General features: G+C 42.9%; 2 protein-coding genes and 1 non-coding gene across 9 annotated transcripts; all 3 read left to right on the top strand.

Annotated features, from left to right (window-relative positions):
• Positions 1–1,018: 1,018 nt before the first annotated feature.
• On the top strand, positions 1,019–6,479 carry LOC110496408 (ras-related protein Rab-39B). Its single transcript, XM_021572290.2, has 2 exons — positions 1,019–1,515; positions 2,611–6,479. The coding sequence occupies exons 1-2, from the start codon at positions 1,301–1,303 to the stop codon at positions 3,044–3,046; spliced, it is 651 nt and encodes a 216-aa protein (XP_021427965.1). The 5' UTR covers positions 1,019–1,300; the 3' UTR covers positions 3,047–6,479.
• A 1,083-nt stretch (positions 6,480–7,562) lies between these two features.
• LOC118941242 lies at positions 7,563–7,698 on the top strand. Its single transcript, XR_005037571.1, has one exon. It is a non-coding gene; the product is annotated as a U11 spliceosomal RNA (small nuclear RNA).
• LOC110496407 (glucocorticoid modulatory element-binding protein 1) lies at positions 7,585–16,730 on the top strand. 7 transcript variants are annotated; one of them, XM_021572288.2, is made up of 10 exons: positions 7,585–8,013; positions 9,070–9,217; positions 9,417–9,463; positions 9,546–9,667; positions 10,128–10,231; positions 10,502–10,650; positions 10,967–11,104; positions 14,035–14,172; positions 14,565–14,687; positions 14,953–16,730. In XM_021572288.2, exons 2-10 carry the CDS (start codon positions 9,087–9,089, stop codon positions 15,930–15,932), a joined length of 1,932 nt encoding a protein of 643 aa, XP_021427963.2. In that variant the 5' UTR covers positions 7,585–8,013; positions 9,070–9,086; the 3' UTR covers positions 15,933–16,730. The 7 variants fall into 7 exon arrangements, with proteins under 7 accessions (XP_021427963.2, XP_036808876.1, XP_021427961.2 ...); XM_021572286.2 differs by having other exon boundaries at positions 7,586–8,013; positions 9,073–9,217; positions 14,550–14,687; positions 14,953–16,729; XM_021572287.2 differs by having other exon boundaries at positions 7,587–8,013; positions 9,549–9,667; positions 14,550–14,687; positions 14,953–16,729.
• The last annotated feature ends 481 nt before the right edge of the window (positions 16,731–17,211 follow it).

Here is a 17,211-nt window from a genome sequence, read left to right as displayed (position 1 = left end):
TGGCGATTGGTCCACATGTGTCACATGGACGAGATGTATGACGGTATATGACGTTCGCCATAAATCATAGACCGCTATCAACATAGCTACTAATGCTAGAATGTGGCATAAATTAGATAGCTAATGCATGCATTGGCTACTCATAAGATTAACAATAAAACATGAACAAATAATACAACGAAAATACACATGATTAAAAAAATGAAAATCCAAACAGAAATACCTGTTTGAAGAGAGGCAAACAAAAACATTTTCACTTGAAGCTATTGCTAATTTATTACGCCTGGTCAATGTAGTTCTGACCAAGACAAATCAATGGATTGCTGCACTTTGTGATTTTTGGATTAAGGCATCTGAGATTGATCAAACCCACACACTAGTATTTATTCCAGACGTCCTATGCCTACACGAGTTGGCGACAATGGGAAATTACACTTCCGGATTTGAAAATAGATGTGTAGGTCTGAAGGACATCTATGCAATCGAGGTGTATATTTTTAGTTGGCCAATAGTGTTAAAAGTGGTTACTTTAATCAATGCTGTTAGGCAAGCCTAAGTGAAAACTAGATTTAAACTGATCAAAGTCAACAACCCAACAAACGCACGCACTGACTGACGCCAAAAACCCGTCTCAACATTTCAGCACCAGGGACAGTTCCATGACTGCTGCGACCACAGTTTCATTGAAACGCCAGGATTTAATTGCCTTTCGAACAGACATAGCACAACAAATACAAGAATATCATGCAATGCATATCACAATTCGTGTACAGCGCAGGAAATAGTTTCGCCTACAGCTCATGGTACGCCGTCATGGCCATCTCAAGTCAATAAGCAATGTATAGACGGACCAGGCATAGGCTCCATGGAATTTCACACCAATTTGAGAGTCAGATAACATCTTGCCTTATCATCTGCTATCTAACTATATTTTCACACTGTATATGCCTCACGTACGATTCATATTTTCATTATCGAAATTACGCTTCGTGGCCTTGGCCCATAGGCTAGAATAAAGTACAATAAGGCTGTAGAGTTGTCATAACATAAATGTGACGCTGTATTCTTTTTATGGTGATGTTCTGAAGCAATAGGCCCTATAATAAAGCCCGTGCATGGACCTGGGTAGGTAGCCTATCACATGACTGCAGCACTATCGCTCTTTGCTCGCTGGCGCTCCCATCCTTGTCTGACCAGAAGGCAGTAGTAGGCAGCAGCAGTCACTGGCTTTGTAAACACAACGTGCTGCGCAGCTTTGTTTCGGAACCACCACCATTGTGGGTCTCTCTCTAGCCATGTCATGGATATTTTGTGGCAATATCAGTTCAGGATAATTTTGCTCGGAGACTCGACGGTAGGGAAATCGTCTTTGCTGAAACGGTTTACAGATGGAATTTACAGCGATGTAGCGGATCCAACGGTCGGTGTGGATTTTTATGCCCGTTCGCTAGACATTGAGCAAGGGATTAAAATCAAGCTTCAACTGTGGGACACGGCTGGACAGGAACGATTCAGGTGAGATGTAGACAATAAATGTTATCCTAGGCCTATATCTGTTATCAATAATATGTTGACAAGATCATGTAATTAATTATTTCCATCAGTATAAATTAACCGATTTGTAACAAATAAGTAACACGCACCAGCCCCCACGATATCTATTGTGATTGGTTTACAATTTCTGGTGAATAACAGTGGAGAAAAATATTTGTTTTTATTGTCTCTCTAGTAACCCACAGAGAAACGAGGTCAGTCATCGTCAGTCATGTTTTACCCTATGACTGTAATAACGGAGGCCCTTTACTCCAATCTCCATTATAAAAACAGTCACCAAATTGTGGCGCATCATCAGTTACATTCATTCACTGATGATGGGCAACAACCTCGCCTTGATATTGTTTTGTGTAATACACTAATTAAATATCCCTTTATAATACAATGATAAGAAGGTTTTGTCTTTGGATGGAGTACACTCAAATCCAGTTATTCTGTAAGTGTCGTTTGTTGCTGCTGAGATGGCCTGTAAATCCGCAGGCATGTCTGTCTCTCTCTATTACATACATGTTGTAATGTGCCTCATTGTAGCCTAGTCTGCAATGCCCGGACATGTACAGTAACCATCCAGGAGTTGAAAAGAACATGTAAAGAACATGTAAACAACATAATTCATTCCCCACTGATGCCTGTAGTCTCAGATACAATTCCTCTAAGATCATTATAACTGTGTTTGCAGACTGCTCTCAGATCTCCCTTTCCTCTTGAAGCCAAACCTGCATGTCTCTGACAGAACATTATGGAAGAAAGACTGTTTTCCCCTAGGAGGGTCACAGTACACACCTAAAATAGATTCTCAGTGGCATGAATGAACTGTCTCTACAGGTCTGTACTGTTAGTTATCGTTCCTTTGTAAGCCACAAGTTATGTTTTTCCCTGGACCTGCAAGGAGTCGTGGATCTTGTTATGCTGTTTTGCCAACTCCTATATGGCTATTGTCATGCTATGAGTGTAGTTTGGTTCAGAGTTACACTGAGATTCAAGTCAGCATTGTTTAAATGCACGTTTCACTATGGGTCAGAGCTGAATTGTAACATCTCCTACTCCAACTTCCAGGTCCATTACTACTTCCTACTACCGTAACTCAGTGGGCGGGCTCCTCGTGTTCGACCTGACCAATCGCAAGACCTTCGACCACGTGAGGGAGTGGCACAAGGAAGTGAGCGAGCATATTCTGCCTCACCACATGGTCTACATTCTGATTGGCCACAAAAGCGACCTAAACAAGGACCGGAAGGTGACGCGGGACGAGGCTGAGCAGCTGGCGGCGGAGATGGGGATCCGCTATGTGGAGACATCGGCTAAGTGCAACAGCAACGTGGACCGGGCCTTCCAGCTGCTCAGCAGGGACATCTATGAGCTGATGAAGATGGGGGAGATCACCACGAGGGACGGATGGGATGGGGTGAAGAGCGGCCTCACCACCGGGGTCCTGTACCCGGGCGAAGAGGACATTGAGGTGGAGCCAAGGGAGAAGAGCTGCAACTGCTGAGAGACTGAGCCTCGATCTCTGACCCCTGACCTCATCCATGGTCATGTTCATTAGGCACCAAATGGAAGAAAACGGACTGAAAAAGAGAGGGACTACTTGGAATTGTCCAATAAGAAACGCACATTTTTATTTTCCATTGCGAAACGTTTTAGAAAACGTGTTCCAATATGTGCCCTAATAAACACGACTCATGTCTCCACTGTTGTTCCCCCTCTCTTATCTCCACAAGTATCTCCCATCGTCTCACAGTTTAGTCAGTTTCCCATCGAAATTAAGCCACAGTCTAAAGTGAGGCCCTTGTCCTATGACATCATCATCACGCGTCCACGTGTTATCTTATGCTTAGTGTAGATAGGATGCCAGTCCCCTCTGTATCAGTTCCTACAGAGGTCAGGATGGGGCTGTTTTCTGATAGGAGTGCACAATACCCATCCTGTAGTATACATCTTGATGTGACAAAAGCTTCTCTACAAACACAAAAGTCTGAGTCTTTAGGCCAAACACTAGTGTAAATCCTTGCAGTGGAAAAGCATCATACATGTACATGCTAAACGTACAAAAATTAACAGACACAGAGGCTGCATTTTCACAGGCAGACAATTCTGATATTTTGCCCAATTATTGTTCATTTGGCCAATGAGAAAAGGCCTTTTGCCAATAAGTGGGCAAAAGATCAGAATTGGGCTGCAGCCAGAGACACCTGTATGAGAGCGATCAGGCCTTGAGTTATTCCAGTACATACCCTATTCATTCCTGGATGCCCTTTGCTTACTGGAGTTACTGGAGTCTCAAGCAAGCGAGGTCAGGACTTGCGGACAATGCATTATTGCGGTCTGGCATCACTCCCATTACGTTGTTGTTGGTTGGCTCCTGTTTGGCTCTGCGTGTGTGTGTGTGTGTGTGTGTGTGCATATGTCGTTGCTCTGTATGCAGTCCCCTGAGACTGTACATCATGTTCGGTATGGTTAGCTCTGGTGTTAAAAGGTCACTGATAATAGGCAGTGAGAATAAACTGTACTCTATATGTGTCACCACGACCCCCCATCCCCTGCTAATCAATATGGTCCTGTAGACTACTAATCTATGTAAGCCAAATCATTTTCATGTTGCATCATGTTGTGGACTTCCTACTTCAGAGCAGACGAGTAATGTTTTCAACATTTTTTAAAACATATCTACCATTTGTAGTACATTGCTGAAGCCACAAACAATTTGGTAGTCACTCTTTGTATTTGAATACTATATGGCATATTAAAAACAAAACAAACCTTCCAAGGTGGGTCTTCAAGGGGGAAAACCACACCAAGCCATTTTCCTTTAATTGGAGAGAGGTATTGGCTGACTTTAAGACTGCTCACATGGGGCTTTTGTAGCCATAATAACAATTTATTGGCATTATTACATTATCTGGTTGAGAACATGACATTTTGGCCCTAATGGCTTCCATGCTCCATCAGAATGGTTCCGATATCAAGACAGACAGAATTTTGCACTGCTCTGTTTATAGTCCCTTTCTGCTTGCAGAGAGGCACAGGAAGATAACTGTAGTTTCCTTTGTATATACTACCTCTATACAGCAAACCCCAGTGCAGATAACAGTTGCGCTGAGACTTGGCTGTAGATTCTGGTGTTACCATAGGAGTGTACAGCCATGGCTCAGGGCCTAGATAACAGCTCACTTTGCCTGGTTCCTCCTACCTCCCTCCTTCCTTCCCCTCAGCTCATCTTGTCCACCTCTCACCAGCACCACACCTCACCAGACACTTTACACACTGTAGATGACAGGAGAGACATTGTGCATTCAGCAACAGTGACTTTATAGGATATTGTGTTCTATGTTGGTTTTGTGTTTCAGTGGTCATTGGGCAAGGTCCAGGAGCATCCGGGCTGTATCATGGCCATGCGACTTGACTTGTTGAAAGGAATGTCTAACTAACTAACTTTTGTAAGCCTTTACATACATTCTGGCAAACAACTTACAAAGCCTCAGCAAACAATGTTTGTCTACATACAGTCCTTATGTTTTGCCTCTTGCTTTACAAAGTCTGATGCAAACATAGTTTAGTTGTTCCCACACTCATGGGTTTAACCAGGTTTATAGATATGCCGTGGTCAGTTTTTCAGCTCCAGTGAACATTCACAGACTTTGATTAAACCTCTGTTATCACAGGTCATAACCCATGTCTCATTTCTTTCAAAGTTAAATCAGTTGGCTAACTAATATCTATGACACTCTGTATTGATCCATGTTCTTGTTACGGTAAGGAAGGACACATCTACAAAGAGAAGGCAATACCGAGGCCTAGGGAGAAGAGACATACCCTTTAAATGAACAAAAACAGTCTTGCCTGGGAATGTATAGAAATGGAGAATTATATTTTTCAGACATGGTTTCAGAGGTATGATCATGTAGGCTGCTGTCTGTTTGGTCATCGCAATTCAACTCCTTTTGAAAAGCAGCAAATGTTTCCATTCTAATCCACAAAGGAAGTTAAAGTCAAATCATGTTCCTTATAGTACGTACCTCTTTCATTTTTCAGCTTTGTGTGTAATTTATAACAGTTTTTTTTGTACAGCTGTATTTTTAATGCTTATAATAATGATAATATGTGCTGTAATACAGCTGCTTGTCAGTGAATGCAACATATTCCTGATCACTGAATTTGATAAGGATTCTTATTGTATTGTTACATGAGATATGAAGAAAACAGGAAATAGCAAGCTGTGGTGATGATGATGCCGATGACGGTCTATGAAAAAGGTGTATCTGGAGAAAGGCCCATGTCACTGAGATGGAGCACCAGCTATATTCAACAGCCTAATCAGGCTCAAGGACTTGAAAGAAGAGATTGAGCTTGGTTCTTGGATCTTGACACATTGCCAGTCGAACTAGAAAAGTTTAGATTTTAGATTTTAATAATTTATATTTTAGAAAGTGTTGATTATAAGTAATAAGTGGCAATTTTCATTGTGATGATAGTTATATCATAATACTGTAACTCGAATATCAATTGACAAAACAATCTATTTAGGTCCATGATAGTACAACGACATATGACAAATCACTAATGCATTTTTCTTGCAAATTCTGTTTTTTGGCAAGCTTAGAACTAGACAAAGCATCACAGCAGTGCAGTTGATACCTCTATTTTGCCTCTGACTAAGTCTGATCACAGTTCACAGCTTGATGGAATAAATGTTATTTATTTTCTATTCTAAATGTTCTGGGCAAGGTACTCTACTGTTAAAGGGTTATTCAGTCAATAAACAACATTATGTCCATGGTGCCATATTATGATTGACCAGCTCCATGCCAGGGTTGTGGCGTCCTCTTTTGGTAACAACAGAACTGCATACCTGACCCACTTAGCTAAATCACAGTGCAAATAAAATACTAAACTTCAACTAATAAACATAAAACTGTGTATGGTAATAACAGTGATGGTGTGTTTTAATTTTCATAAGCCTCTGTTGAAAATCACAAGTGTTAATTGGTTTAACTAATCACTATCAACAATAACAGATTAATATCACTTGTGGAAATGAAGCTGTTCACTGATATTGCTTTCACTTGCACCCTCCACTGCTGTCCAAGCTCACCTTTAGAAACCATATATAGACTTATGGTAGAAACAACCGTGGTTCTCAATGAAACATCTGGAGTGAGGAAATGCAGATACACACAAGCTAAAGGTGCAAATTCATTAAAATGACAGTGCAAATCTCTCTGTGCAATTTCTAATGTACGTTTAGTTTAGCTGAGCTGTATCATATAGTTTTGTAAGCTGTCAAAATGTGTGATTATTTGATAGGTGGTGAAAGATAAAATAAATGTTATGTTAAATTAAAGAAAGACTTGATTCATTTATATGATCATATCTTTTTAAAGTTAATTATTTTATGAAAGTGATTAAAGCTATTTTGTAAGCCTACTGAGCATGGATTTTGGCCTGGTACCGAGTCTAGATTGGTCTAGCGGACCAATAATAGCACAATTAAATCAATTGATGAGATCCGTTTTTTTGTGGACCCCAATCAAAGTTTCCCATTCCGGAATGATTGACCCCTAGAGCTGGGTCCCAACCATCTCACATTTTTTCTGAAGTGTGCATTTGTTCCCTTCATGGATTTGAAAATAAATTAATGGTATATGGATGGAAACGCCAGTACACCGATCCAATATTTGTACATTTGCGGGGGAGTCGTGAACAAGTACACACTTCAGGCGGAATGGGACGCAGGGGGTAGGTGGTAGTGTCGATTTGGAATAAAATTGCAAGGTCAGCCTATCTATCCCATGATGCTTGGCGTCAGGAAAAATTAAAGATAAATGAAATGAATTCTGTTTGATTCAATGCTATCTCTTGTTTTGTCATCTAAAATATTATTTACATATTTAACCCAACTGAAAATCACAAACAGAACATGTTTCGTAAAATAAAGGTAAATATATTCTCTACCCTGACTGAAGTCCCTGTGTCCAGAGAGCAGATTGTAGAACTGTGTGTTTTAACGTAAAAAGGGCTTCTGCTATGTTTAGCACAGGGAAGGTAGTGATTCACCACTTTTCCTGCGGAATCTATATCAAGAGATTTCGGAAGCATAATTTTTAACTTCTGGGGTTGCGAATGAACGTGAATCTTTGCGCCCCAATTTATTATACAAATAAAGTAGTGATTAGTTGTTGTGCGACGCCTGTACAAACACAGACATGCCTGTATCACTGGTCCATAAAATTCAATCGCTAAAGCAGGTCATAACCCGAACGTCTGTGAAATAAGTGATGATTGCTGTCAAAACATTTTTTTACAGTGACTGATTGTCAACAGGCTTGTGTTTTATGTTTGACCTATTTTGGGGGAAGCAGCATGCATGACTGGCGAGCCGCGCTATATCTCAGGAAGTGTAACTGCACGAAGTGCGCATGCCCAGCAGCTTGTAGGGATGTATTCGACTTCGTAAAAACGGTAAGGAAAATCAGAACGATGGTTTTGTAATTTTAGGTTTATTCGGATTATAAGGGCGAACTGATTTATATATGTCTATCTCCACGTAGAGTTTGGTATTTGTAAAGGGGCAACACCCCGGGCTCGCAAAGAATGGCGGGGCAACGCCGTCGCCGCGTTGTTGTTTTCGTGTACGTGCTGCCGCACAGGGACGTAATTTTGAGGGAGCGGAGAAAAGGAAATAGTTGAACGAACGGGCGCACGCTTGTTCAGAAAAAAGCGTCACGTAACCGCCGTCACTATGTAAATATCCAAGGTGGCTAGTAACAGCCCAGCCGTTGGTTGCTTAAGCTCCAAACCTCTGCCCAAAGTCTATTACTTTAGTTAGCCTAGCCATCTTGCTAGCAAGATAGTACATTGTCATTGCAAGGGCGTTAGCCGTTCATATACACCTCACTGGTGTAGGCTATTCGGGCAAATGGTGCATTAGCAGCTAACTATCAATGTTAGACCTGATCTTATGACTAACTAATGCACCACACTGCCCATACCCATAGAAACGTTGTGAGTAGAAAAATAGTGAAAACTTGCCGTGCATAAAGCTTAACTAGTAGCTAGCTAACGCAAGTTTCTGTGGGTATGGGCAGTGCAGTACACTAGTTTCAGTTAGGAGATCCGGTGTAACAATAGCTGGCTACTAGTTAAAAGTTATGCACAGCAAGTTAGTAACCATGATGTGCCCCCTTTTCTAAATATGACAGAATAACTGAGTAATACTTTGGAGGTTAAAATGCTGAAAATCCATAGTCATTGGCTGGAACTTTGAGGCAATTGAATCTGTTTACGGGCATGGTCTGCCCTAAGAGCATCTTATCCAGATTCTGCCTTGTCGAGTCTGGCCTCCTGTAGTCTTTGTCTCTCTCTCTCACTCCCTCACTCCCTCACTCACTCCCTCACTCCCTCACTCACTCACTCACTCACTCACTCACTCACTCACACACACACACACACATTATTCTAATCTACTGTATTTGTAACCATTGTGCTCTTCTTCCCTATTCTCACCTGGGCATTCAGTAGGCTACACTGGGAGGATGGCACAAACCGAGGTGACAACGGTCTCCATGGGGGACCTAGTGGTGGTGAAGGCTACTGATGAAGAGAATGGTGATGATGAGGACAGCAACACACAGGTCATCCTCCAGCTACAACCAATCACAGCAGGGTAGGTACACACTGATGTTTACTTGGACCTGATAGGGGAAAAGGGGACAAGACTAGTGTAACAGTTGGTTCGGTGAACCATACTCACATGATGGCTTCCCAATCGAATTGCCCAGGCTTTAGGTTAGTGAGCTAACATAGTCAGACCCTGCTTTGTTTTTTGCCAACATTTTCATTTGTTGTTTCACTTTCCCTTGCAGTATGGATGAGTCAGGAGAGACAGACACAGCTGTGGAGGCACACCCAGGTAATTGACATATACACATATATAAATAAACACACTCATAAATAAACACAAACAAAGTATATCATAAACAATTTTCCTTCAGAAGAAGCCACAGTTGATGGGGAGGAGGTAGAGCTGGGTTATCCCATCACATGTGGAGAGTGTAAAGCTGTGCTGCTGGTCAAGAAGTTTGTCTGTCCTGGAATAAACGTCAAATGTGTCAAGGTTAGTCATGGTCATTGTATTTTCTACAGAAATCATCAAGTTTTTCAAATGTTGCTATGCAGAGAAGGAACAGCTCAGCCTGCCAGCTATTGATATACTTATAATCCTGTTTGTACAATGTCAGCAGAAGAGATTGTCACATACCATTTAATATATGCCATTTAGCAGCATTTTCATCCAAAGCCACTTAGTCTTGTGTGCATACATTTAACTTATGGGTGGCCCCAGGAATCAAACCCACAACTATGGCATTGCTAACACCATGCTCTACCAACTGAGCCATACAGGACCAGTTGTTTGCTTTAAGAATGCCTTAGACATCGGTTGAATGTTTCTCATTGGCCAGTTGTTTCTTTACTGTCTCCTTTCTAATAAGGTGGTGTAGGTATAGGATTGTAATCCCAGTGAATAGGTATGGTTCCTTTCTAAACTCTCTCACAATAACGTCTGCCCCATACAGTATGAAGACCAACTGATCAGTCCCAAGCAGTTTGTCCACATGTCTGGGAAGGCTACACTGAAGGACTGGAAAAGAGCTATCCGGATGGGAGGGGTCATGCTCAGGTGAGGAGTAGAGTTGACCAGTCCCAAATTAACCCCTGCCCTCTAGCCCCTAAGCACTTGTGCAGAGATCTGAGATCAATTTGATAGACAGACATAATCTAGAGGTAGTTTGAAGTTAGAGAGGTGGACCAGAAACTGGAGGGTTGCCAGTTAGGATCCCAGGTCTGAGGGGAAAATCAACCCGAGGTGATTGATGTAGACGATGTGTCCCTTCTCTTCCCTCTGTCTTTCTTCACTCTTGTCCTTTATCTAATAATCTCTCTCCTTCAGGAAGATGATGGACTCGGGTCAGCTAGACTTCTATGAACACAGCACTCTGTGCACCAACACGTGTCGTAGCACCAAGTTTGACCTACTGATCAACAACACACGCTTCCCCCCTGACGGCAGCGGACTCACCACGCCCATCTCCTCACAAGGTGAGACCAGACACACCCCTCACTGAGGGCTGTAAAGATCTCAGGTTGTCTGTGGCAAAACAATTTAAAAGTTTGTCAGGCAGTTATTTTCTGTAAGGGACCTTTTAATCCTATTTTCTCCCATTTTAACTTATTTTTTAATTGGTGATATTGTACACATGTCCATTAACTTGACATTTTCATTGGGATATATACACAAGTTTGGAATACAGTATCAGTCAATAAGCATCCAGGACCAGAACCATCTGTTTTATTTTGTGTATTGAATATTGTAAGTAGTGTAGCTGACCATGTCTCTCCCCTGTTGGACATGTAGCCCAGGTGGTTATAGGTAATGGTGGCCAGGTTGCCATGACAACAGAGGAGAGGTCAGATGTTCTGACTGGAACAATGGAGTGGAGTTCAGGGGCTGTAGCCATGGAGACAGAGAAGAAGGAAACCAGTGAGATATCAGGTGTGTTCTTCACCCCAACAGCTCCCACTAGTGACTATTTACGGTAGTTGCACTCACAACTCTGATGTCAAATATATTGAACAAAAATATAAATGCGACATGCAACAATTTCATTGATTTTACTGAGTTACAGTTCATATGAGAAAATCAGTCAGTTGAAATAAATTAATTCGGCCTCTAATCTGGCGCCCGAGTGGCGCAGCGGTCTAAGGCACTGCATCTCAGTGCTACAGGCGTCACTACAGACCGGTTTGATCCCGGGCTGTATCACAACTGGCCGTGATCGGGAGTCCCATAGGCCGGTGCACAATCGCACCCAGTGTCGTCCGGGTTAGGGGAGAGTTTGGCCGGAGTAGACCGTCATTGTACATTTTTTTATTTCACCTTTATTTAACCAGGTAGGCTAGTTGAGAACAAGTTCTCATTTGCAACTGCGACCTGGCTAAGATAAAGCACAGCAATTCGACACATACAACAACAACAGAGTTACACATGGAATAAACAAAACATAGTCAATAATACAGTAGAACAAAAGAAAACAAAAAGTCTATATACAGTGAGTGCAAATGAGGTAAGATAAGGGAGTTAAGGCAATAAATAGGCCATGGTGGGGAAGTAATTACAATATAGCAATTAAACACTGGAATGGTAGATGTGCAGAAAATGAATGTGCAAGTAGAGATACTGGGGTGAAAAGGAGCAAGATAAATAAATAAATAAATACTGTATGGGGGATGAGGTAGGTACAGTGCCTTGCGAAAGTATTCGGCCCCCTTGAACTTTGCGACCTTTTGCTACATTTCAGGCTTCAAACATAAAGATATAAAACTGTATTTTTTTGTGAAGAATCAACAACAAGTGGGACACAATCATGAAGTGGAACGACATTTATTGGATATTTCAACCTTTTTTAACAAATCAAAAACTGAAAAATTGGGCGCGCAAAATTATTCAGCCCCTTTACTTTCAGTGCAGCAAACTCTCTCCAGAAATTCCGTGAGGATCTCTGAATGATCCAATGTTGACCTAAATGACTAATGATGATAAATACAATCCACCTGTGTGTAATCAAGTCTCCATATAAATGCACCTGCACTGTGATAGTCTCAGAGGTCCGTTAAAAGCGCAGAGAGCATCATGAAGAACAAGGAACACACCAGGCAGGTCCGAGATACTGTTGTGAAGAAGTTTAAAGCCGGATTTGGATACAAAAAGATTTCCCAAGCTTTAAACATCCCAAGGAGCACTGTGCAAGCGATAATATTGAAATGGAAGGAGTATCAGACCACTGCAAATCTACCAGGACCTGGCCGTCCCTCTAAACTTTCAGCTCATACAAGGAGAGGACTGATCAGAGATGCAGCCAAGAGGCCCATGATCACTCTGGATGAACTGCAGAGATCTACAGCTGAGGTGGGAGACTCTGTCCATAGGACAACAATCAGTCGTATATTGCACATATCTGGCCTTTATGGAAGAGTGGCAAGAAGAAAGCCATTTCTTAAAGATATCCATAAAAAGTGTTGTTTAAAGTTTGCCACAAGCCACCTGGGAGACACACCAAACACGTGGAAGAAGGTGCTCTGGTCAGATGAAACCAAAATTGAACTTTTTGGCAACAATGCAAAACGCTATGTTTGGTGTAAAAGCAACACAGCTCATCGCCGTGAACACACCATCCCCACTGTCAAACATGGTGGTGGCAGCATCATGTTTTGGGCCTGCTTTTCTTCAGCAGGGACAGGGAAGATGGTTAAAATTGATGGGAAGATGGATGGATCCAAATACAGGACCATTCTGGAAGAAAACCTGATGGAGTCTGCAAAAGACCTGAGACTGGGACGGAGATTTGTCTTCCAACAAGACAATGATCCAAAACATAAAGCAAAATCTACAATGGAATGGTTCAAAAAGAAACATATCCAGGTGTTAGAATGGCCAAGTCAAAGTCCAGACCTGAATCCAATCGAGAATCTGTGGAAAGAACTGAAAACTGCTGTTCACAAATGCTCTCCATCCAACCTCACTGAGCTCGAGCTGTTTTGCAAGGAGGAATGGGAAAAATGTTCAGTCTCTCGATGTGCAAAACTGATAGAGACATACCCCAAGCGACTTACAGCTGTAATCGCAGCAAAAGGTGGCGCTACAAAGTATTAACTTAAGGGGGCTGAATACTTTTGCACGCCCAATTTTTCAGTTTTTGATTTGTTAAAAAAGTTTGAAATATCCAATAAATGTCGTTCCACTTCATGATTGTGTCCCATTTGTTGTTGATTCTTCACAAAAAAATACAGTTTTATATCTTTATGTTTGAAGCCTGAAATGTGGCAAAAGGTTGCAAAGTTCAAGGGGGCCGAATACTTTCGCAAGGCACTGTATTGTCCCCAGCACAAGGGGCACCTGTGTAATGATTATGCTGTTTAATCAGCTTCTTGTTATGCCACACCTGTTAGCTGGATGGATTATCTTGGCAAAGGAGAAATGCTCAGTAACAGGTATGTAAACAAATGTGTGCTCAAAACCTGAGACAAATTTTTGCAAATGGAACATTTCTGGGATCTTTTATTTCAGCTCATGAAACATGGGACCAATACTTTACATGTTGCGTTTATATTTTTGTTCAATGTAGTTTTCTGGTCATTAGTCTTGTATCAATCTAAGGTTCGTACCTGGGTCAAATACATTATGTCAGATACTTGCTATTGGGTGCCATTGGATTAGCTCGACCGGTAAAATGGAACCAATGGAATAATCCCCAAAGTGCAAACTCCGCCCACCCTATATGCCAGTCAAGCTAAACCAACCACATTGCAAGTATTTGAAAGTATGTGACATGTAATTGACTTAATGTCTTTCTCATCTCTCTCTACCTTGTTACTCAAATGGCATATAAACTACTTTGAACTCTGCTGTGTCCTTTGTTCCCCCAGAGGAGACATTGAACTTCTGGAAAGGCATAGCTGACGTGGGCCTGATGGGGGAGGTGGTAGACAACATCAGGACAGAGCTGTTGGAGATGCTGAGAGGAGTGCAGCTACGCAGCGAGCAGGCTGCCCTGCAGGACACTGGTGGGTACTGGCACCTAAGACACAGGGAATAGGGTACTTTCTAAGGGTATATGCATGGTGTCACACAGGTGCAATGTTGGTTTCTGTTGATCAAGTCTGGGGATTAAATGAAGTAAAGTCTACATTATGGGTCTTTTGTGGGGCATCCCCCAAAATAGGGGACACATTTTATGTCTTGTTGAATTGTCTTACTTTAGTAAGTGAATAAAGTTTACACTTCTTTGCTTTGATTAATTGATTGACTGATGATGTGTTGTTACAGACGATATGAGGGAGTGAGAGGGGTGGTGGATGGATGTGTTGTAAGCGACCCTGTGATTGGTTGATGGATGTGTTGTTACTGACCATGTGATTGGTTGCCCACTGATGGATCTCAGATTCCTGTCTGGTAGAGGTGGCAGTGTTGAGTAACCTGGCCCAGGTGTTTGGCCTGCTGGACTCAGTCAAACACATCCTGAATGTAAGGAGAGAACAGACTGACCCTGGAGAGGAGCAGGTCATTAGCACACTGACCAGTGAGTAATGTTCAATTCAGTAACTTCAGGCAGAGGAAGGGAGATTGAGAAATGTATATAAATATTCCTATGATGTTTTGTTTTGGATCATTTCCATTTTAGTCATATTATTTCATGTCAATGGTCAGGAAACAAAAAAGCCAAGTCTACATTCAATAGTAAAGATGGACCTGTATTGGATCTGGCCTCAAACTTGCTAATTGGTACGGTTGATTACTGTAGAGCTCCATCTGAGTCATTTCTGACCTCTGACTGATCTCCACAGACCTGGAGCTGCAGCTGGAGGAACAGAGACGACAGCAGCACTTCAGAGCTCAGCTCTGCCACCCCCAGCCCGACAACAACATCAGTCACACCCCAGGAGGCAAACCCACCAAGCCCAAGGCCAAACGACCTCGCTTGCAGCGGCCAGCCTCCACCACCCTCCTCACCTCTTCCCTCTCCCAGCCCCATACAGCCACCCTGCAGCCCCAGCAGTTCACTGTACTTTCCCCCATTTCATTCTCTTCCATGGGCCAGCCCTTCTCCCTGTCTGGCTTGTCTGGCCTGTCAGGCCTCCCCATGGCCACGCTGGGTCAACAGAACAACACGGTGACCCTCCACACCCTACCCGCTGGCACCCAGACCTTCACCCAATACATCACCACCATGGTTGGGGCCGACGGCAAGACAGAGACCTTGACCCTCCAACCGTCCCAAGGGCTGACGCTGGTGGGCACCACCCTCCAGGACCCAAGTCAGCTGGGAGGAACCATGATGAGTCCCTTGGAGCTGGTCCAACTCACCCAGGGAGGGGTGACCGTCAGTGGGGAGATGATGGTTGAGCAGCCCATGGGCCAAGTTGTGGAGAGTGGGACAATGGTACTCCACCAGGAAGGGATGATACAGGAGGGATTGGTGGAGGGAGTAGAGGACAAGAGCCAGGCACAAACGACAGTGACCGAGATTGACCCTGCCCCGGGCGACCAGACCATGGGGGCGGTGATGGAGCTACAGCTGGCCCAAGAAGGAAAGGCTGAGGTTGGGGAGGAGGGTTCCGCCATGGTCGTCCATGGTGGGATGGATGTGACCATTGTCTCGGAGGAGGGGAAGGGAGGGGAGGGAATGGTGGTTCAGGGGGAGGTTCTCGAAGCTGGGCAGCAGAGCCAGGTAGAAGGGGTAGAGCTGGATGCTAACGGGCAGATCTCATGCCTAAGGATAATGGTGATCGAGGAGGAGACTCGGGAAGAGGAACAGTCCAAATGACCCAGCTCTGCTCTGCAGACAGAGACAATACCCTCTCCTCTCCATGTTGCAATGTGAGACAGTAGGGATGGACTAGCCTGGTTCCAGATATGTTTGTGCTGTCTTGCCAACTCTCTGTGACAATGATCATAAGAGCTGGAAAAACAGCACAAACAGAGGGTGGACTCATTGACAGAACATAAAAGAGCATGCAGGCAGACTTGTGGTGTGAGTAAGTGTTTGGAGTATGCTATTTACACAGAGAGATGCCAAAGACCTTGCCTTCTTAGAGAAGCTGTGGTCCTTAGCAGCTAGGCCAGGGTGTCCATTATTTTCATTGTTGTTTTTATCAAAACGACAACACAGCCAGGCACGGTATCTTATGTTGTTTGTTTTGTAACACGTGTGTTACCCTTTTGGTGTGTGTGTGTGGGGCTAGAGGTCTACTGTGGGATGACAGCAACAGTTCTAAAACAATAAAGTCTGCTCTATATTTCTTTCATTAAATAGAAAGCATACCACTCCTCCTCTGTGCAGCTTTTGGGATGAAGTCTTTTCTGCAGTTTTTGTAAAACAAAACAAAGATAATATGTTGAGCTCACTGTTGTCAGTTCTGTGAATCGACACATTGTATTCTTCACTGGAAGCCTTTTTCTTTTCAAGATTTGCATAATTTTTCACACGATTGTCTGTATGGCGATAAATGCAGTAGATGTACAGTATCAGTCAAAAGTTTGGACACACCTACTCATTCAAAGGTTTTTCTTTATTTTTACTATTTTCTACATTGTAGAATAATAATGAATACATCAAAACTATGAAATAACACATGGAATCATGTAGTAACCAAAAAAGTGTTAAACAAATCAAAATATATTTGAGATTCTTCCAAGTAGCCACCCTTTGCCTTGATGACAGCTTTACACACTCTTGACATACTCTCAACCAGCTTCACCTGGAATGCTTTTCCAAGGAGTTTCCACATATGCTGAGCACATGCTGAGCACTTGTTGACTGCTTTTCCTTCACTCTGCGGTCCAACTCATCCCAAACCATCTCAATTGGGTTGAGGTCGGGTGATTGTGGAGGCCAGGTCATCTGATGCAGCACTCCATCACTCTCCTTCTTGATCAAATAGTCCTTACACAGCCTGGATGTGTGTTGGGTCATTGTCCTGTTAAAAAGCAAATGATAGTCCCACTAAGCTTAAACCAGATGGGATGGCGTACCGCTGCAGAATGCTGTGGTAGCCATGCTGGTTAAGTGTGCTTGAATTCTAAATAAATCACTGACAGTGTCA

This window comes from Oncorhynchus mykiss, chromosome 18, assembly GCF_013265735.2.
Source record: "Oncorhynchus mykiss isolate Arlee chromosome 18, USDA_OmykA_1.1, whole genome shotgun sequence".
In the NCBI taxonomy this organism is placed as follows: domain Eukaryota; kingdom Metazoa; phylum Chordata; class Actinopteri; order Salmoniformes; family Salmonidae; genus Oncorhynchus; species Oncorhynchus mykiss.
The sequence above is the reverse complement of the archived record's forward strand: the minus strand, read 5'-3'. Positions and strand labels throughout refer to the sequence as shown.

Coding starts and splice junctions, on each gene's coding strand:
- LOC110496408 (XM_021572290.2), top strand. CDS start 1,301: ATGGATATTTTGTGGCAATATCAGTTCAGGATAATTTTGCTCGGAGAC. Junction 1,516..2,610: donor GCTGGACAGGAACGATTCAG/GTGAGATGTAGA, acceptor TCCAACTTCCAG/GTCCATTACTACTTCCTACT.
- LOC110496407 (XM_021572286.2), top strand. CDS start 9,087: ATGGCACAAACCGAGGTGACAACGGTCTCCATGGGGGACCTAGTGGTG. Junction 11,105..14,034: donor GGAAACCAGTGAGATATCAG/GTGTGTTCTTCA, acceptor TTGTTCCCCCAG/AGGAGACATTGAACTTCTGG. Junction 14,173..14,549: donor GGCTGCCCTGCAGGACACTG/GTGGGTACTGGC, acceptor GATGGATCTCAG/ATTCCTGTCTGGTAGAGGTG.